The 22197-nt window shown below is 40.2% G+C and overlaps 1 protein-coding gene across 1 annotated transcript in view; it reads left to right on the forward strand.

Moving 5' to 3' along the window:
* Positions 1–21018, forward strand: part of cpne5a (copine Va) — a 71520-nt gene extending 50502 nt beyond the window's left edge. Inside the window, exons 17-23 of the mRNA XM_047607295.1 lie at positions 6725–6771; positions 8236–8417; positions 10277–10404; positions 12390–12492; positions 15550–15607; positions 15738–15811; positions 17356–21018. Coding sequence (XP_047463251.1) covers positions 6725–6771; positions 8236–8417; positions 10277–10404; positions 12390–12492; positions 15550–15607; positions 15738–15811; positions 17356–17544 — 781 coding nt within the window. The 3' untranslated portion in view covers positions 17545–21018. The remainder of the gene's footprint in view (positions 1–6724; positions 6772–8235; positions 8418–10276; positions 10405–12389; positions 12493–15549; positions 15608–15737; positions 15812–17355) is intronic.
* The last annotated feature ends 1179 nt before the right edge of the window (positions 21019–22197 follow it).

Here is a 22197-nt window from a genome sequence, read left to right on the forward strand (position 1 = left end):
CAATTAATACGACTCGTTGATGGGAGTGAAGCATCGTGCGAGTGGTACTTCATTGTTTCGTTAGAGACATTTTGAGGTGTTAAAAGCTCATAATTTATTCAGCATCCCTCCAGTTTCCTGAGTAGGAGAGAGAGCCCTGTAGCAGCAATTGTTGCATTAACAACACACGGCTGTTTTTTGTTTTTTTTCTTTTTTTTTAAAAAAAAACCTTTTCACCATCTGTGTAATGACTTTTCTCTTGAAGTCTTTTGCATCATCTTGAAAGACCTGCCGCAGCCTCGATGCTGTCTGGTCTCATCATCTCCCTAATGCTTCCTTTGAGAAGTGCTCTCAACAATGGAAGACCTTGCGTATTAAAAGGAGCCGTAGAGATAAGAGTTTTCTGGAAGATACCATCAAAAATGTGACAGCTATGGTGGATCAGTGTCCTATCTCCCTCCGTATGTACTATAAATCAAGGATATCTGGCCCTTTCTGTTTTGACAGAGGCTTCCTTTTGTCTGTAAAATGCGTCTCAGGACCATTCAGCCCTCGTCAGGATAAAAACTCATGTGATACTGCAAATTTATGTACAGTCATGTTTAAAAACATATACAACCGCATTCATTAATGATGGTACTATACAGAAACAACCCACAAAATTTACATTTTATCATTTTCAGAATTAAAAAAAGGAAAACAACCACACTTATATATTAATAAATTAATCACACTTTCAGATGAATGTACTGACTGCAACGATTATATACTTTAAACAGAATGTTTATATATCATAGTTGTGTATATAGTTTTCTATATATTTTTTATATATTTACCTTTGTATTTGTTTACAACTCTTTATATTAGACATATATTTACTCTATATAATGTCCATTTTATGCAGTTGTACCTCATTACATTTTTAACTTTTTACCTTATAATAATTTGTATTCAAGGTGCGCCGGCTTGTAAGTTCCTTGTTGTCTCTAAGTATGGTTGATGCTGCATACTGAATTTCCCACAGGATCAGTAACGCTACTGTATCTGTGTACGAGACTAGATAAACAAAACGAATCAGAGCTTATTCATGGTGTGAGCTTGTATAAGCACATGTGTAGAGCGTCATCATACAAGAATCTGAAGGCCGTTAGAATAAAAATGGACAAAAGGGAGTCAAGAAGCCCAACATTTTATAACACAATTGTCACCTGCGTGGAAGGCGTGCCAGGAAAAAGCCTCTGCTGTCCAAGAAGAACATTCGAGACAAGACATTCTTACAAGAAGTGATTTCCGCTGACAGGGGGCAATACATCTAGCTCGCGTTGCCAAGGTTGCACTTTGTTTTTTTTTTGTTTTTTTCCCACTGTAGAATACTATACTCATCGATGTTATTGTTGAATGAATTTCTGGAAAAGCCAATACTTATTGTGCGGTTGTATAGTCGTCTGTATGCACTTTTTCAAAGACGATCAAATCCGTTTCACGTCAAGAGGAGGCAGTTTTCACGGGATGTGCTTGTGTTTTCACATGACGGCAATTTTTTTTTTTTTTGCAAAATAAAAACCCCAATTTATCGAACGAGGAAAGGGAAAAAAAAGTAAAAGATTAGACAGATTGCCGGCTCGGAGCAGATTGCGTGACAGACTGATGAAGAAAATAAACAAGATTTCTAGCACTGGCAGTGGAGGGATGGAACAGGGAGCGTGCTGCTTATCTGTGATGGGAAAGATTAACTGTATCCATGGAAAATGACACATCAGAATTAGAGCGTTTAAATGAGGAGACGTCTTCAGTTAAGCCTTGATTTTAATTCGTGTAATGTTGGATAACTTACCGTCAATGTGAAATAGATCACGGTGCTACAAACTCAACTTTGTCTGTCTGTCTTTTTCCTGTAACAAATGCCGTTGCTGTATCTTAATCTCTGTCAGTGTGCGGCGGCACGGTGTCCTCCCATCAACACATGTTTTCGCTCAAAACCTGTTTTTGAATCAGACTCGGATTTCATTCTGCTGCTGTTTAAATTTCATGCATTCGTATTTGCGACAACAAAAGAATAAATTTCTGGATTTTGGCACAGAAAGCAGTCGGTGTTTACCCTGTGGGCCGCTTAGTTTTGATTTGGCATCTGGACTTGCTGGGTGAAGGAGATGACTTTTCTCCAACTCATGCAAATACATAAAAAGCAAGAGAAGAAAAAAAAAATTGAACCTCCACGCCTGCCAGCACTGTCATTCAGACAGATGATGAGAAATGTGAGTAGGAGCGCGAGCAGCGCGCTGTATTAAACTGATCTAGGACCCAAATTGGATATTTTAGATCTCTGCTATTGATTTCTCTCCTTTCATGTGTGTTTGCTTTGCTGCTCCCTTTCTAACAGGTGATAACTAAACACAATGCGTTTTAGATGATTTCTGAAGCGAAGGGAAAAAGCAATTTCTTTTTCAGACCCACCATTGCATCCTGACTGGTTTCACAGTGAATTGGTTTTTCATTAATTTTCATTAACCTCAAATTGGGGCAAGAGATATAGTCAAATAGAGGTAATTAAAGTCTCAAAGCCTCATACTGATCCGATTCAAAGAGACCAATGAAAGATTTATATTCTTTTCAGCACTTGTTGCAATATTTCTCTTTAAATGAAATCTACGGTAAGATTGACTTTGTCATGGTTTCTGACGAGTCTCTATTGTGCCTCCGTCTTATTAAGGTTTAATAGCTTCATCCCAAAATATCCTGTTGTCCTGAAATGGGAGAAACAGATACTGTTTTTTTTTTCATTTGATATAGATTATCTTTGGGTTCCACTGTAAAATTGCTTTGACGGCGACATACAATTTCTCTTCTTCGTCTTCTGCCTCTACTGCCCTTTTGATATCTGCTGATTGTTGAAAATAGGGAGATATGTTGCACAATATTAAACCTTGTCGTGTGTTCAGAAAAGAGATGAACTCACATATTGTGTCGGCTCTGCTCGGCTTCGCGTCGCCCGGCGTCTCGTTCTGACACCGGGCCGCGGTCGGTCCTGTTCCTGTTTGAGCTTACGGGGACATAGAGACAAGAATACTTCACTGTGTGAGTCGCCGTGTGACACAGTTGTGTTCAGTTGTGTCCAGGGAATCGCCGGGACTAGAAACTGTCAGGGCAGTTCTCTGCAGTCTGAGGCATGCTGGTCTAGAACTCCTTGACCTTCATTTTGTTTAATGTCCACATCCTCTGGCACATACTGATAAAACAATGGTGGGACTTCACTTTTTGTAGAGAAGTTGTGTTGCTGCGATATGAATGTCAGTGTCAGCTTTGTAGCAGTATGCACGCAAATTTTCTGTCATCAAGTCTATTGGGATACAGGAAGAAAGTAATAGAAACACCTGCTGGTACAATTAGACTGCATTAGTTTTAATGGCAGTAAACCAACATGGTGTTATGTCTTGAATGTGTCTCGGGACTTGAAACTAACCCTGCAGCCGTGTTTATATCCGCCTTCATTTCTATCTGCTTATTGATGTTGTCTGTGTTTCCACGGATGAGACTGTAGACGAACTGCAGGTGCATTTTTTGTCACGCTGTTTTGCATTACGTACAATGTCCCACCCCACCAGGACTCCCGTGCCATTACAAAGACTCCTGCCTCGTGTCTCATCCAACTGGAAGGGGATTGTCGACATGACACTGGTACATTTGCGGCAGTTTTAAACAATTTCAGTAATGCGGCGTGATGTGCAAACAAGGTGGGGAGCTCTCATATTAGCTGAAAACAAATCTGAAAGAACACCAAGTGGTGCTATAAAAAGGACAATGTAAGAATAATAAATTATTATTACTGTACAGCCTGTTCTGAGGATTTTTATGCATTTTATGAGGTCATTTAAACGCTGCAGTCAAATTTATTCACCCTTGACCAAATGAAGGAAACGGTGACATGAAATTGTCTATTAAGCAGTATATCACTCACAGTAGGGTCTAAAAAAAAAAAAGCCTGAAAAAGTGCTCGCTCTCAAGGAATGTGTGGTTTGAGGATAGCGTCTAAATACCTGCTAAGCCGACGATACTGCAGCTATCTGTCAACATTAATCAATATTGATTTTCTTAGTCGCGAACAATTTGTGCTCAGCGCTGAAAGAGATACCCAGGCCAGGAAAAGTTTGGTATTGATGTGTCAAGAAGATGCTGTTTCTGTCGTGAAAATATTTTTTTTTTCACGTGATTACATCTTAAAACTGAGTGTGAAAGGAGGTGCTACAGTGACGTGCAGCAAGAGAAAAATATTTGTTTTTGAACATGAAAGCATTATTTTAAAAATGATGGAGCTAAAACCCATAAACCAAAATACTGATCTCTTATATAAAAACTGTTCTTATTTTACCTTAAATGCTTAAAATGCTGCTTTGTGTACTACTGTAAAGTTCAGTTCTCTGTGTAACGTGTCCTGCAGCAGCAAATACTGAGCCCCAGAGAGCGATGTGAGTCCATGGTCTGTTTGTTTCAGTACTTTTCCCTAATAGAAAGTGGCGTCACTGATTCTGAATCTGTTTAACCAGTGAACCCTCACGGAGAACTACTGTACAGTGGTGGTGGTATAGAGGAAGAGGAAGCAAGTAACTTTCAACTATTATACTAACAAAAGAAGTTGGAGAGTCTCATTGTGTAATTCTATATAATATTTAATCAGGTATAATGATGCAATGCGCATTTTTGTAAGATAATCTCAGCACTGACTTATTTTCAACACCATCAACTGTTAATCAGTGTTTGTCCTCTGCTGCATGAATAGTTAGAAAAAACTATTGTAATTATTGTAATATGTGGATCATACTCTATAGAGAGGTTTCTTATTTACTGTCTGAAATGTGTCTAAAATTACAAAATAACATTTTGCCTTCAAATGCAATGAATATCTTAAACATAGTCTGAGAGTAGCCTATGGCCATGTAACTAAATTACAGTCCCTTAAGTTTTAATGCACATAATTCACTTCCATATTCTCATGTAGTAATTTCAGCATCTTACAGGAAACATAATAAAGTATAATTGGTTTAAATTATAAAAACTGAACGCTCAAGATTGTTATTAAGGTTAGAAAAAAGGGTAGTGATTAGTGAAGGTGTGTGACAGCAAAATTGCGGGTGGGGGGGTGTAGCGTATCCCAGCTATCTGGACAGGTCCTGGGTCTGGATCTGGACCTGGACCTGGACTTGGACAGGTCATCCCTCTAACACAGAGAGACAGAGAACCACACTCACACCTAAAGCCAATTTTATGGAGTACCCGAAGAGAAACCCAGTCGAACCCAGAACCTTCTTGCTGTGAGGCATCAGTGCTAACCACCGGAGCATTGTGCAGCATCAGTCTGAATTGCTAAGATTTCCTCTTTAAGTTAACCAACAAATGACCACATAACCCAGATGCTAAGGAGCACATTGAGGGACCTACTCTAAATAATCTATGATTATTAAGAATCATTAGGTCCTTTTCTGTAAATCCTCCTTTGAAAGTACAGCTTTGTGTGTTCAGCATGTGCAGTTCACTATACAACAGAACCCATCAGGAATGCTGCAGGTCATTAAATACCTTCTGTATTCATTAAGACTGGGTCTGCTTTAGGAATAGCTGTAGACAACACATTGTCTCCAAATGTCTCCAAATAAACTTCTAGCTAATGATCTAACTGACTGTTCACTATCCTGTGTGCGGCTGTTCGCAACTTTGCTTTTTTTTTTTTGGCCAAACATTCGAAACTAACCCCGTAAATCAGCAGAGACCTTAAAATTGAGGCACCGTGCCACCGTAACAATTCCCCTTTTGTCAGCTGAGCGGGTCCAACTCAATGCTGATTAATGAGCCGAGGTCAGAGTCTCCCCTGGAGGAAGCCGCCATTATCTCCAATGCTGCGCTTGTGGGAATTTGTGAAGTCAGGAAGAGGCAATCAGTGTTAATCACAATGAAAGAGCGCACACTTTGATCTGCGCTCCCCTTCCCTTCACTCTTCATTTACCTCTCCTGGGAAACAGACAAACCCAGCAGAGACTAGTTAGGCCATGTTTAGCTCCTGTTTAAGGTCCTGGCCGTCGTTACAGGCTCATGAATAAGAAATAGTTTTTAGAAACGTTGTGTGCCAGCTTTGTTGGTCCTGATGCTTTCCCATGGACGGCAACTGAACAAAAACAATAACACAGTGACAATATGAAGAGTACCATAGTGTCTGTGTGCTAATGTACCAATTTCTTTTGCCGCTGCGATGCCTTCCTCATCCTCATATCTTTCCTCAGATATGAGCTACGTGTGATGTTAATAATTAAACCAGCTGCAGCAACTCATTATGTATTTGTGGAAGCCATGTGGGAAATTACTGGTGCTATTATCAGTTTCTCTAGATTCTGTGGGGTGTATTTGCGATGTTGCAACTGTGCTCCTGAATCTTTAAGTAAGTTATTTAAAGATCAAAGTCCTTTGGATGAAGTTTGACCATAAAGAATGTATGTGTCTCTCTTTCTGTTTTGTAAATAGGATAATAAAAGTCTCATTTGATCCAGTGTTGCATAACTCAGGGTGGCTGTGAAGAAGCGGCCGTGAAAGTGCACAGTAAAGGTGCATTATCAACACGCTTTAGTTTTGTCACACCTCTCCTCAGATGAGAGAAAGAGCAGAGAGCAGGCTGAAAGCTTCATTAAACTGCAGCGCCGAGTTCTCTTGCCTCTCTTTTGTTAACGGCATCCTCTCCCCCCCCTCTGTTCATCTGTTTCAGGACTCAGATTCACTTCACAGTGGCCATTGATTTCACTGCATCAAATGGTGAGTGTTTTGACTACCATCACCCTGCTCTGCTTTCATTTGTCATCCACTGTATGACTGGCATTTTCCATAAATCAAACAGAGGTTGGAGTTTTGCCCCTGTTTGTGAGCTCCTCTATTTCCTGTGGCTGAAGTATTTCTGTCGATAAGGTTCACAGGCGAAACATTATCACCTGATTTGGACGAACACAATTGAGCAAATTAGTTAAAAACAAAAAACAACACAAACCAAAATAGTTAACTAAATAGTTAAAATGATGTTAATCAATGGCTGTAAATGGTTGTAAATGGCTAATTCTGCCGTGTGAGGACGTCATCCAGCTCCAAAACAAAACAGTCAGAGTAATTGCGATTAAAAGTACCTGATTTGTGAATAGTACCTACCTAATGCCAAGATGCCTCATCTCAGCCAAAGTGTCTCGATTAGTGTAATTAAACCACAGTTTAGTGTATATAATGTTGTTAAAGGGATCGTTTGCTTTCTGTGACGATGGGGTTGCATGACGTGTGTTTTGCCACTAGACCTCGGCCACAGCCGTTCATTGCGGCGCTGATTATCTAAACAATGTTCTCTAAAGCGCACACTGATTATAGATGAACTCCTCATACAGCCTCAAAGAAAGTGACATGTCCCTTTATTCCGTTCTGTTATTACTATGTACGGCCAACATGATGTGCCATAAAATCATACCTTTTTGTAAAAAAATAAATAAAATAATAATAATAATGTGAGCTAAATCTTGACAGGCCTAATATTTTCTATTCAAATCATACATATTCATCAACGTATTTTCGAGTGAACCGAGCTGAATCTCTGCGTGTGAGACTCGCGCTCCTTGATTTATCCCCGTGTTCAAGGAAATTCTGAAAATTCACATTATCGGTGAAAGTTTTCCCCAGCTGTGCTCAGACGGGGGGAAATATATCTCTCTGTATCTCTGTTATTAGCCCTCACTTATTTGCAAGTGATCAGTTTTGATTTGTGCGTCCACACGTCACGAACTTATCTGCATCGGTTGCTGTGGTAATTTCATGGGTTTCCAATGCGGGAAGCATGAAACAGGGAAGGCTTGCCCCAATCTACCAGCTGACAGGTTATTTTGGCATCTCTCCGGAGGCGGTTGTGGCCGTATGGATGGCTTCTATTTAGCTCGTCTCTCATTATGGATTTCAATGCGCGTTGCACAAAAGACACTTTGAAATCCGAGCTTTCAGATCCGCTTTCTGTCCAGATTTTCGTCACATATGGACGCCATCTTGATATACTACTAAACACGCGATCCAAACAAAGCCACTAAACTTCCAATACGTTTCTCATGAGCCAATCTCTTTCACTGAGTCCCACCTCTGATTCAAAAACTTCCAATTTAGTGTAGCACACTCATGTTTCTCCTGTTGCCGCTGACACTTCACTCCGAGTCTCGTGGTTTGCATCGTTGACTCTGACTTCTCTCGTCCTGAAAGGAAATCCATCCCAGTCCACTTCACTACACTACATGAACCCATATCAGATGAATGCCTACGCCATGGCCCTGAAGGCTGTTGGGGAGATCATCCAGGACTATGACAGTGATAAGATGTTTCCAGCCCTGGGATTCGGTGCCAAGCTTCCTCCTGATGGGAGGGTTTCCCATGAGTTTCCTCTGGTGAGTAATTCAGCACTTTTTCATACATACATGAATGAATGAATGAATGAATGTGAAGCCGATTGTGGCCTTTTGTCTTTAAGTGTGATCTTCCTGTGTGTTTATTCTCTCGCCACAGATGGGTAGGCATGTTTTCCAAGGATGTGCAATATGGATGTGTGCATTTCGAGATAAATGCAGCTACACCTCTGACATGCATAATTCAGCGAGTGTCTTCCATTTACCTTTTATAGTGCAAATTAGGTTCTGTAAGGCTGAAGGATTCTTAAATCAATTTAGCTTCTCTGAGCCAGTTAATGTGCTCTGGCTGCTGCATAGCACAGCCTAATGAGGAGTATGTCTACAGGGTCTACGTCTGCATCAGTCCATGTTTCCATTAAAACTTGCAAATTAAGACTCTTCTCAGTTTATAATTGAGGACTCATTCTTTCATGACATGGTCATGTAAGTAGGTTTAAAAGTAAAGTTACAGTCTTGGGTGAAATGTTCCTGACACTGTCTATGTTAAGTTCTTCATAGCCAGCGACGCTAACCTTTGAAGCACGGTCTGACAAGAACATCTCTGGGGGCAAGAAGTGTTTTTTTTTTTTTTTTTTTTTTTTTTTTTTTAAATGTCATTCAGCCCTCAAAGCCACACACTGTAACTTTTATAGAGCAAAAGCAGTTGTGGTACTTGAGAACTTACCCAGCTGCTGAATTATCCCTGAAGTCAGCTGTGTGTAATGGAGACCAGGGGGCTCCATGGCCTCTTTATGGTGAGGCAGTGTTATTGCATGGATAAAACTGTTGACCTAAAATGGACGGCTGCACACATGTATTGATTGCATATTGACACTCGTAGAGGGACTGGCTGTCGCTCATGTGCAGAAAAAGAACACTATACCAGCGTCGCTCACAATTCATAACTAGTATTTGCTGAGTTAAAGAAAGCAGAGGCTGCTCTTCGTGCTTGTGTTCTCAGCAGGGTGTACGAGCAAGAGAAGCCAGACGTCTTCAATCGCTTGTTTGAGAGCGGTAAGAGCAAACCATTGTAATTACGAGGGGGGGAGTATAGGCAGAAGCAGTGTTAGACCAGACCAGGTCTAACCCCCGCCCTGCGTGATGGTAGCAGCCATCCCCCAGCAGGATGCAGCCTGACACAGGCACACACACAAAAAAGATTGACCTGGCCTCTGAATTCACTAGATCCAAAACTGATCAAGTGTCTGTGGGATGATCCACAGAGGCCTCTCAGCCAACAACACTCTCAGACACTACAGGGCCCCCTCAGAAGGACCGTGTCCATTCTCCGATGAGTCAGAACGGTTTTAGAGGCTCTGGGAGACGTACACAATATAAGGCATAATGTTTATGCACAGACTTGGAGAGAATCTGCGCTTGCATGAACTCTGTGATGAATAATGTGCTGGACGTACAAAGACAAACTGTGACAAAAGTATTGATCTCATCACGCTAGTATCGATCCAATACTGATATTAGCTTTGGTATCAATAGTATTGGTATTTAGATCGATACTCCTCAGTCCCTTGCATCCTGGTGACAAGTTCTTCCACATTTTTCTCGCTTCTAGCTTCAATTTTTAAGGACACAATGTTCACGTGCTGTGTAATATATCCCAACTGTTATTCTCTTAACCAGTGATTATGTGGTTGAGGAGGTTCGTTTGTTAGACTTATAGTAATCCTGTGAGTAGAAACAGACTCTATGTTGCCTTCACCGTTTTCACTTCAAAGGTGACAGTATATCAGTGTTCATGGCTGCATCCAAGTCGCCCATAAAAGAAAAAAGTGAAGTGTGTTCCACCCTGCCTGCCATTATTGTTCATCTTTTGTCCTGTTTTTCTTATATTTTTTTCTCAGAATGGCAACATTGAGAACCCGTACTGTAACGGCATGGAGGGGATTCTTGAAGCTTACCACGAAAGCCTTAAGACGGTTCAGCTGTACGGACCCACCAACTTCGCTCCTGTTGTTAATCACGTGGCAAGGTACAAACACACACATTTGCCCCGGTGGACTCGGCTCAGCGGCCTAGCTGAGATGAATAGAAACCGTAATGAGGCTTTTGTTTAAAGTCATTTAACGTGTTGAAAGTGAGAAATGTAAGGCGGCGTGACTGGACTGTGGCCCGTTAAATGGATTCGTGTCGTGGAGCCTTTCGAGGTACGTGTGGACGAGTCACACAATTGAGTCAGTGACAATTACTCCACACGCTTTTATCCACCGTTACAAACTACCTGTCCCTGCAAATGAAATAAGTGGATTTAAAAGACTAGAAACCCAGAATCTGCCTGGACATTAAACACACAGCAGACATGATATATTAAAAAATGAAAATCACATTGTTCAACCAGTAGTGTAATATCATATTGTATTAAGGCAAAGAAAGAGGTAAAATGATTTGTGAATAATTACAGCATGAACATTTCTCTTGCAGCAGACTGATTGAATTTTAGACTCCGTTCTAACTAATACAATTATTCACTGTTGGAGATTTGTAGATTATATTCGAAGTGCGCAAAATATATGTCGCCTTTTCTAATTTAGACAGTAACTAAGTTTTAACGATGATTTTGGACTAGGTTTGTGAGGTTTAGACTCAACAGCACCTGGAATGTTTCACAACACGTTTTACAGTTTCACATCTGTATTTATTTAATTGCTTTTCTTTTCTTTTATTGATTTGTGCAACGACCGCTACGACTAAGAAAAATCCTCACAATGCAGCCGTGAAGTGGGAGGAGATATTTTAGCAGGAACCACACAGTCGTGAGCCTCTTAAAGAATCAGGTGTTCCTAAAGAGGCTAAAATAGATTTAATAGCAGGAGATTTTTAAAGGATTTGAGGGAATCAAATTTATTAAGGCCATGCCCAAAGGGTACAGTAGAACAGATCTTCACAAAGATGGGGCAGACGTTAAGCGACACAATATTATCCAGAAATAGGTCATCCAGAAACTAAAATGACCATTAGCATGACCGGCTGAGATGAACATGCGATTCTTTTAAGTGGTTGGCTTTTCAAAATTTGCAGGTTTTGCATGCAAGCGTAAAGCCAATTAATGAGTGGGGGTAGGCTGTTGCAGGCATGGAAGGTGTTGATCTGTGATGCACGTTTTTTTTTTTTTTTTTTTTTTTTTTTTTTGCTGAATGCACAGTAGGAGATTTCATGGTTAATATTCTGCATGCGCCCTCGGCTATGAAGGAATCTATAATGCGCAATTGAGTTTACCGCAACGGTTAGTGCACTGCTAATATCCCCACACTGTCTCCTGTAAATGTGGCGCACATTGTTGTGAGGCAGCTGAGGAAGACAAATGTCTCTTTAATCTCTTAAACACCAGTCATCGCTCTCGCTGTTGTCACCGCCTGGGCACGCTCTTTGATTAAAATGTCAGCGCTTCACAGTCAAATTTGCCAACCTGAAGGTGAGAGTAAGAGCTCGCCTCTGACCTGTTCTTGGCTCCAACCAAAGATCTGCCACGTTTTTTTTTTCCCCCCTCTTCTAGCTCATCAGATCTGGTCAAATGAGTGCCAGGCAATCAATAATGTTCTGAAAGAAAAGGACTGCTGCTCTTGCATAAACACTTTAATGAATTATTCATGGGGCAGCCAGCGATGGGTGACTGAATCTAGGCCACACTCACTGTGGTGTCTCTGATGGGTTTCATAATAGCGTCTGCACAGACCTGTGAGATGTGAAGAGCTATACAACATATTTTACTTCTTTACATGTCTATATTAAGCTTCTGTGTCACACATTTGGGCTGAAGGAGAGGTTGTTTCTGAGAAACCTGTTTTCTTAATGTGTTTTTTCTTTTTTTCTGCCACAATGGCTGCTTCTCCGCTGCTCTCTGGTTCCTTCAGGAGTTTTTTTACGCAAAAACCCATTAACGTGCAACTTTTTCAGCATTTTCAAGTTTGCTTTATTCTAACATGGACTGAAACCAGTCTGTTGATTTATTTCATTCAGGTATGCAGCAGCGGTGCAGGACGGATCTCAGTACTTTGTCCTGCTCATCATCACTGATGGCGTTATATCAGACATGGCTCAGACCAAGGAGGCTATAGTGAACGTAAGTGCTGCTCTGACATTAGCCGGAGGACGTTAACCTCTCTCCCTCTATCGCTCTTCCCTGCCCTCAGCACTGCAGGGCACTGGCATTGCAGGTGCTTTTAGCTTACTGTGGCACTGCTCTCAGGCTTTCTGTTACTTTGAGGGTGCATAAGCCAGTAGCTCTGGATTTGGGGATTTATGGGATGTTTTCTGCTCCACTTGTCTCACCCCCCTGTCCAATATTTTTCCTTCGTATTTAGACCCTCGGGAGACCGAGGGGCTCAGCTGAGATTCACTCTCAGGCCAACAGGTTCACTTAATAGAGGCAAGGTCCTCAGCTAGTGCAGAAACCGAAGCACCTGTTTTATCATTTTTTTTTTGAAGATTTATTCTGTTTGTGTAATCCATTTTCTGCCTGCTGCATATCTGTTGGAATCTGTCAGTCATCGTCGAACCCTCCCAGCGACAGTGACCCCCAGCAGACTGGGTTTAAAGGGAATTTGCGACTGTTAATCAAACCATTCGAACAGCCACACCTTCCTTTTAAGATCTTGTCTGCTGCTCTGCACCAATGACTACCGGAGCATAAAAGACCGAATGGCCTGCTCGGCTTGGGTTTGAGCTTTTATCCTCGGAGAGATGGACAAGAACAAGGAGTACACCCGGCTCTGCAGTTGTGTTTTGTAATATGCTGGGCTAATTTTATGATTTAATTTCTTCACATAGTAGATGTTGATGGTAAGTGTACAAGTACAGTACAATTAATGACCAAACCAGAACAGCTTAACCTACATCTGATCTAACACAGCAGCCTCCAGGAAAATACAAACTGCAACTCTTTATATTACTTAACTAATTTTAGGACTGTAAATTATAGATAGTCTTGTTGGCTAAAATATGCATATATTTTATGTGCAGGTATTAGATTATGTTTGCAGTTTGCTTCGTGGATGAGAGACTGGCGCGTCCAGTAACTTCATAAATAACTTCATGAATATTTTACAGTTTTACAGACACAAACTTAATTTGGCTGATCCACTCGGAGTCAGAAAAGCGGCACCTAACTTTGGACACTTAAAATAACTTGACACGTTATGCATAAATTGCTACAGTGCCCCCAGTGATTAGACTTATTTTGTCAGATTTTTATTTTTTTTTTATATAAAGTCCCTAAACATGCCAGCAGGTGTGCATCCTCTACTTAAAATGAATTATTCAGTCTTAAAGCACTTTTAACTGCACACAGATTTACCCTCAGTGCAAAGTCATGCTGTGCAGCTGAACTAGTTAAACCCAAACAACAGAGAATTTCCAAATATAGTCATAACATGTGAGGTCTGGCTTTAAGGAGAAGGGTGTGAAATTATACATTTAAATATTTGCATTTGATAAATTGGTGCATCTTTAAAAACCTGGAGACAGAGATACAGTATCCTGGTTGGTAATCTGCTTAGAGTACCCAGGCTACTGAAATTAGGATATGAATTTTACAAAAACAGCGTACTGCAAAAGCCTTAACTGGGATCATAACCAGGATATTTAAATCCACTTAAATACAGCCAGTGGAAACAACTTATTGGCTCATTGCAGAGATAGAACAACATCTCTGTTATTCAATTAAAACACGTATTTATCTATAACAATAGGTGTTCTTCACTATGGATCCAAAAAGGATCACTTACTAGGCTCAAACAGAAATGAAGAGCTGGCTCCAGATGTGTGTTAATCTAACTTCTTCTCTAACTGCCCACCCTCAGGCTATTTCATTTCTTTTTTATTTTCATTTTCAAACTTTTAGTGATGGATTTGCGCTTAACTTCTCACGTATGCAGCAACACTGCTTTGCAAAGGCGTCCTTTAAAGAAGACAAACACTGGATAAATTGGATGTTATCATCTGCAGTGAAATCATCTGTCCACCAGAAACACAAACACTAAAATGGTTCTTGAATAAATAAAACGTTAATTATCAGAACAGGTGTTCTCTCGGTTTCCTCGTGCTCGTTGTTGCTCCGTGCCGTGAGAACAGGGGTGATGGAATCAGACGGACTGATGGAGTGAGATCCCTTGAGTGACTTTAAGGTACAGACAAAAAGTAACAAACTGTGTAGATTGAATATTTCAGCACCGGGTACAGAATCTGATCTGGCATTTATAGGTATACGCTTGTGGGGTCTGTCCTGCTGGAAAGTGGGCAAACAGAATATGCATGAGAGCAAGAGGTCACGAAGAATGAGCCGAGTTGAGGGAGAGATAAAATGGGGGAAAGGGGATGGACGGACAAATTGATAGATTGCATGAAGGGGGTGGTCCTCCTAAGTCTATTTACTCCTATCTGTGACAGGCCTCTCCCCTCGGGAGGTTTTTCCAGGAAAGCCGACCTACTTTTACCCCTGTAAATGCATTTCTAACACGAGCATATATCATTCATTCATGCCAGAGCTTTCACTCGCTGCACACCAGGGCTGTGCTCTAAATTCATACAGCACACTAACCCTTAGTGTTTAGATGATAACCTCATTGAAGCTTCATCACGTGCTGTAGGCTTAAGATTGTTTAGGCTGGAGGTAAATGACATTTAAGGTGTTTCTGTATTTAAACGTCATGAATAAGTCTGCATCTTCGTGATGTTAGAAGGAGGAAAGGAGGAAGGAGAAGATTGTCTAACCTTGTGTTTTGAACTGTTCTGATATTCTACATTGTACCCTGTAACATGTAAACGCTGTGTAGCTGATATCAGCCTTCAACCCGCTTCAGTTGAATAATGTATTTTTTTTCCCCTTTCGGCCTCTGCACGAATCAAACCATGCAACATAATGTGATGTGAAACCCAGGCAGGACACAATTATTATGCTATGCATTATTTATATTTGTCTTACTTTGTCTTATCCATTATTGTTGTGGTTTGCGGCGTCTGGGGAACTGCACTTAGACGTTAATAGGCTTTGCGGAACGAGACGTGTGTGAGAATACATAGAATTGGAAATTTAATTCCTCCGTGGTATTTAAACTTTGATGCTGTATGATGTTTTCCCGTCACCTGAGTGACGACCGTTTGTTCTTCTTGCTCTCGACAGGCAGCGAAACTCCCCATGTCCATCATCATAGTTGGAGTTGGCCAAGCTGAGTTTGATGGTGAGAACGCTGTTTGAGTAATCTATGTGGAAGAGTAGGACTGGTTTGTTTGAGTAAACAACCCTCAGAATATCAACCATTTCACAATCTTATTTACCTAATAAAATGCTGTTTTCTTTTCTCTCCGTAGCCATGGTTGAGCTGGATGGGGACGACATCAGAATCTCCTCACGAGGGAAGTTGGCAGAGAGAGACATTGTGCAGGTGAGACGTTTATAATGTTGTTTCCCCTTCAGCTCGTCGCAGGAAGGAAACGGCTCATTTTCCAAAAGCACAAGGGATGAAGAGTATAATTTTTGCCACATTATTGCCCGCGGCTGTACGGTAGAAGGCAATCTGGGTTACCTGTTCTACTCCAAAGCAAAAAAAATCTCTGGGGCCAGAGAAAAAATATATATATTTCTATATTTTGTGATCTGCCTGATCCTTTATCACACACACTGTCATTTACTTGCACTATGAAATTGTAACATCTAAATACAATGATCACATTATTGTGACATTTACCAAACATTAATATTCCACATAGCATGAAACCTTTCTCCACAGTGCACACTCATCCCCAAACACCCACAAATCATTGATCAGTTTCCATCAAATTTAATCCAGATGTTCTTGGTCCACAGAGGTTTGTTTTCTTGTTTTTCCTCTTCTTTCTTCTAGTTAGAGCTAAAATTAAATCTTTTCAGGCATGAAGAATTGTAATCAAAAAACACAAATGCAACACTTCTAACTTCTTCCTCCACCAGCAGAAGAATGTTCACATTTATGTGCATTGGTAGGTTCAATGTCTGAGCACTTCAGCATGTGGTTCATGTAAAACAGATCAGAAAATGAACTTACTGGGCAAACAAATAGTTTTGCATTCAAGTGGTAACATCAGCTTTTAGTTGTGAGAACACAACATATGCTCTAGAGCTAGAGGCTAACAGTTTAGCAAACTAACAGCCAGGTGACTTAATGTAGGAAGTTCAGTGTGTAATGACAGGACAACACTGTTGGGAATAGCAACATATTATGACATACTGTATGTTGCTTACCTGCTGTTGGCTAGGCTAGTTAGCTGGTGGCTTTTTAGTGTTCTACTTCTGTTCTTAGGCAGAGGGAGAAGTGTTTGGTTGAAGTGCAGTCACATGTCCCATCACTTCTTACCTGCTGCCATTGGCTAGGCTTGTTAGCTGGTGTTTTCTTGTTGGTTGCTAGTTGGTAGCTGACTGCTAGCCTGCTGGTTGGCTTATCAGTTGGACTAGGCTCCTAAATGTGTTTGCCTCAGATCATGGCAAAAGGGATTGTAACATCTTATCCTGTGTATTTATGAATGCGGTATCTCTACTTACAATCCACTTCCAAACATCAGTAAACACCTGATTCGCACTTATGAATTTCTGTTGTAAATTTCCATGTATCAGCTTGTGAATACCACAAGAGGGCACCATTCATATTGCGTTGAACACTGTAAACACATGACTGTTTGTAGGCAGCATTATTGCAAATTGTCAAATTAAATGAAAATATGTAAACAGAGCTGCTGTGGGGGAATAAAATAAATAACGACACAGTTCACCATAATAATGTTTATTAATTTAATGTGATCAGAAAGCTCTTAATGGGAAAACTCTGGTGCTAACACTTGAAGGCTGAGGAATTACACAGAAACAACCTCTCTAAATGGTTTGGTTAGCACCATACAAAAACATGACTATACCACGTTGTCAGAAGTCATTAACTTATTTCCTGTGTCCCACCAGTTTGTCCCATTCAGAGACTACATGGACCGCACAGGTAACCACGTGCTGAGCATGGCGCGGCTGGCTAAAGACGTGCTGGCAGAGATCCCCGACCAGCTGATCTCCTACATGAAGAGCAGAGCCATTAAACCCAACCTCGTCCCTCCAGCTTACTCGACCGACGACCACCTCCAGACCAACCCCGTCTGAGGCCCGCTACCCCCACCCGTCCCCAGCATGCAGCTCTGCGTAGGGAGTTGAAGGGTGGAGATTGATGGCGACCCGCCTCCACCGACCGTCCTTTGAAGGGAAAATGGAAATGCGAGGCCCTTTCGTAGATGTTAATCCAGCAGAAGGAAAAGATGATGAGACTCCATTTTGGTTTGGAGCATGGAGACTTCTGTGGGGGAACCTGCTGGTGATCAGAGAGTTTTCTTTTCCTCTGAGGATGAGAGCGCTGAGAGGAGGCCGGTGTAAATGGAGGTTTTAGTTGTTCGCTGTCAAACATGTCAAAGTGGTGATGTAATGGATAGCAGGTAAACCCGTAGAGAGGGCCTTTTTTGAAGGCATACATATATTAGGATGTGCAAGTGTGTATCATGTTTGTGATACCTTTTGGAATCAATGTGTTTTAAACTAGGAAATCATGTGCATACTAATTTATTTATTTATTTAATGCAGAAATAATTTATTCCTTAGAGGGTGTTTTAAAGGGTGGGGATTGAAGTCATATTCCCCCTGTAGTTTTCCATGTTATATTTTGTGACCAGTGTAATAAGAACAACCCCCATTTCTACTTTGGTAAGGACTGTAATATAAAAAGCATGTGATAAAACCTGTTCAGCAGTTTATGGATCATTTTCACTGATGGCTAATTTTCAATTGCAAGCTATTAATGTAGAAGACCTCCTGTGAGCTGTTGACATACTGATTTTTCAGCACCGCATCTTATATGTATTTCTAATATTTGTATGAACAGAATGCACTGATTACTGTCCAAATAAAAAGCACAAAGGTAATAATGCCAATAAGCTAAAAACCATTAGTTTGAAAGCGCCAACCACAATGAAAATACTAGAAAGGACCCCACGTAACGTCTTCTACACACATTTTAAACAACAGGAAGAATGTTTATATAGAGACTATTATACAAATAGGTTAGAATTTACTTATATTTATGATAAAATAGCAGAATGTTTACAACAAAGCAGAGGAGTATTTAAAAGCACACACTTACTTTCCCTTTTAGTATGCAAGAATGCAAATTGTACCGCTTATGTCATGCAGCCATACCTCATTTGTCGTCTTGCCGTTTGCGTTTCTTACCATTGTATGTGTTGTGGTTACAGTTTATTATCTCTTCTGTACTTTTAAAGAACCCTCCAAATATACCTTCGAAAGTCAATTATTTTCCTCCTTTAAACTGATTTCTTTACCCGGAGTGAACAGTCGCAAATCGTGCTATGCGGCGTGTAGAATTTGGGCGTGGAGTTTATTTTAAAGCGATCTAAAGAGAACAGACGGTCCATCTTCTTTAGTTCGGTCAAATTAGCATTGACTGTTTCCACATAACATTGTTTTACATGCACGACAACTCATTTTATAACCCATTGAGATACTATTTAAATACCTAAGATGCAATTAAACAGTTCTAATTTAACACAAGCCTGATATTGACATACACTATATACACACACACGCACACACATGTGTTCATGGCGCTTTCTTTTAAGTGACTGTGTATGCATTTTACAGCCGTTGCGGCCCATTTGTACATCCTAATTTATCTATATACAGTTAAGAGGCCATTCTTTTTTTTTCCACTAGCATCTCTCAGTCACTCAGTATCTTGATCCAGATGTGCCTATTATATGGAAACATATCCAAATTCTGTTACCCAGGTGTAATTCTGCCAGCAGCAACAGGTCTCATGTTTAAGATGCACACACAGAAAATGTTGGAGATGATAGAAACTGCTGAAAGTGTAGGACTGTTTCAGCCACAGGAGCTGATGCCCGCTGTCTCCATCAGGGTTCTGTGCTTTTTATACTTCACTAACGATCTTTGAAGTGATGAAAGTTCACAGCGTCGCCGAGCCTTGTTGTACAGTACTCAAAGTCAAGACTTGTTTACAACTCATCCGTGGCTATTTACATTGCCTCAAGGAAAAACTAAACATTCATGGGTTTCATTAAGAGATAACTTTCTTTTCGTTTGTGCATTCCTCAGTCTTACTTTAGACCTAAAGGGTTTCGTTGAATTACACCGGAGAACCAATGTTTACAAAGGTTTGCCATGCTTTTCTCTGAGAATGTGAAGCCCTGTTTCGGTTTCTGTTTGGAGCAAATGTGTTTACATGATTCATGTTGCTTTGTGATCTTTTGTTAGTCATTCACTGTTCTCAGAGAGCAGGCAGAATATGAGGATGCTGCAGAAAACTCAGTCCAGAGGCACTGAACCCCTTCTGTCACAAGCCCAGATCCTCATTTGGCTTTTCTTCTCTGTTTAAATTTTTCATCAGTGGTGTTATTTCTCCCTCAGAAGACAAAGCCGAGTTTAATCTTCTGCCAAATTCACATGGACATGTGAACTGAAATGAGTTTAGTTTCATAACGCTCATGAATACCAGTATACCTCTACAGAAAGCCATTAAATCCAAAAAGAGATACCTACACACTGATTACATTTGTCTTATGAATTATTTAAACAGTTTGCATTACTATCTTAAATATAATTGTCTTTGCAATTTACATGATTGAATTAGTTTTCAAAGCGAGTCTGATTTTCTTCATTGCTCACAGCAAGTGGAAAAGTACATCTGACAGGCGTGATGCTCGTTAAATCAGCATCAGCATGCAGCTCATATACAGTGGCAGCTGTCTGTGAGGAAGGAGAATACAAGAGCACGGAAAAGTGGAGGTGTGGTGTGCACTTTTCAAACATGTTTTGTGTAATTACTTTGATGCAAAATTGAGTAATATTCAATTCTTTTCAATCCTTTTTTTTTTTTTTTTTTTAATATAACAGGCTAGTTATTTCCTGACAACTCCCCCTGAAACAGAAATCAGAAACATCCTCAGTACTAACAAATAATCTCCAAATATGAAAAAGTAAAGACACTTATGCAATTGTGAAACATTCAATTTGTGTGAATTATATTATAGGTTTTCTTTCTGTGGAAATAGTTTGGTTTTTCCCTACTTTTTTTTTTTTTAACCTGTATTCAAGGCTAAACTCTAATTATGTACATAAGCCCCGCAAACAGAATATCCAGTGCCAACACGTGTTCAGTTGTTGAACTTGGCCTCTTTAGACAATGTGCATGTTTGTGCCAAAGTGGCAGGAAATTCTGTAGTCTGCCTTCATTTCACCTGATTAGTGCATCTGCCCGCGTGCTTCATTTGTTACTTACTTGTAATTTGGAGATAACAGTCACCTCCAGCATGTTGCATCTCTGGTTTCTTTCCATTCTGTTCCTATGAGACACATACTGTATGGGTTCTTCTTGCCACTGCTCCTGTTTTATCCCAGGTTGTTTACATACCTCTCTTGGTCTCTGACTTGCATGCTGAATAATTTCCAAACCAGGTGTTGGACATGATATTGTCGTCATACTGTGGTTTGTGAAATGCTTTGTAATGGATTGCCTTAACTGAAGATTAATAAAAAAAAAAATACTGACAACTTTGGCAGAATGCAAGTGGTGGTAGTTTAAGTGTATCACTGACAGAAAATAAGAATAAACACTGCATTAACTAATTTTTAAGTTACAGGCGTAATAATAAAATCTTATATGCTGATATGGTGAATTTGTTTGAAAAAAAGTTACACGTCGACAGGTCTGAGGTCCTTTATTTCCTCTCCTTTAACCCTCTATTCAAATTTACTAACAGTTTTTATTCGTGGGGTCAATTGACCACAGAAATTTAAACTACCAAGATATTATTCCAATTTAAAAAATCACCCATTTTTTGTGTCAGGTTAAAATAAAGCTTTTTAAATCAAACGAACCCCTACCCCCACACATGTAAACAACTGTTACACGACTAAGGAAAAATATGAAGATCACTATGAATGATTGACCTTAAATTGGAAAGAGATACATTTAAGTGGCTTTATATCATTTCTTTTCTTTCCTTCCTTTTTTTTTTTTTTTTTTTTACATTATCTTTGGGGCTTTCTGACCTTTAATGGACAGGGAAGTAGAGATTGACAGGAAATGGGGAGGCAGAGAGGGGGGAGCGACATAGAGAAAGGGCCGCTCAGTGCGAAATTTGAACCGGGCCACCTGCAAGCGAGGACTGTAGCCTGTACACATGGAGTGGGTGCTCTGCTTTATATCATTTCTAAGTGCATTCTCTTGTTATCTATAACATTCGGTATAAAGAAAAATTATTATACAACTATACTATATTATGTTAGGACTAATGTTTAAGTCAGTGTGTCTACATTATGAAAAGTCATTAAAGGTGAAGCAAAAAAAATAAAATAAAAATATGTTAATCGTTTAGTTAGAGATGTTAAACATCGAATGGGGTCAAATTGACCTCAAAGATATGAGGAAGCTTAAGCTTTGTTTTTGATCTATAACAACATAAAAGTGAAAAATTTTGACCGATAAGCTGCTAAATGCTCCACTGTGTTCACCAAGTTGTTGCTGACTTTGGTGATTCACAGTTTGGTTCTTAGATACTTGAGCACATCAATTGACAGAGCTCTGACACAGCTGCATCAAATCTGAATGAGAACCATTCACTGTTACTTACAGTTGTCATTGCTACTTAAGTTATCAAGATTAGGTGATAACTGAAGATGTTTTGATGAGCTTGTAGTCTTCCTCAGGTATAAGTAACTGTGAAACTG

The sequence above is a fragment of the Mugil cephalus genome, chromosome 1 (genome assembly GCF_022458985.1).
Source record: "Mugil cephalus isolate CIBA_MC_2020 chromosome 1, CIBA_Mcephalus_1.1, whole genome shotgun sequence".
Taxonomy (NCBI): domain Eukaryota; kingdom Metazoa; phylum Chordata; class Actinopteri; order Mugiliformes; family Mugilidae; genus Mugil; species Mugil cephalus.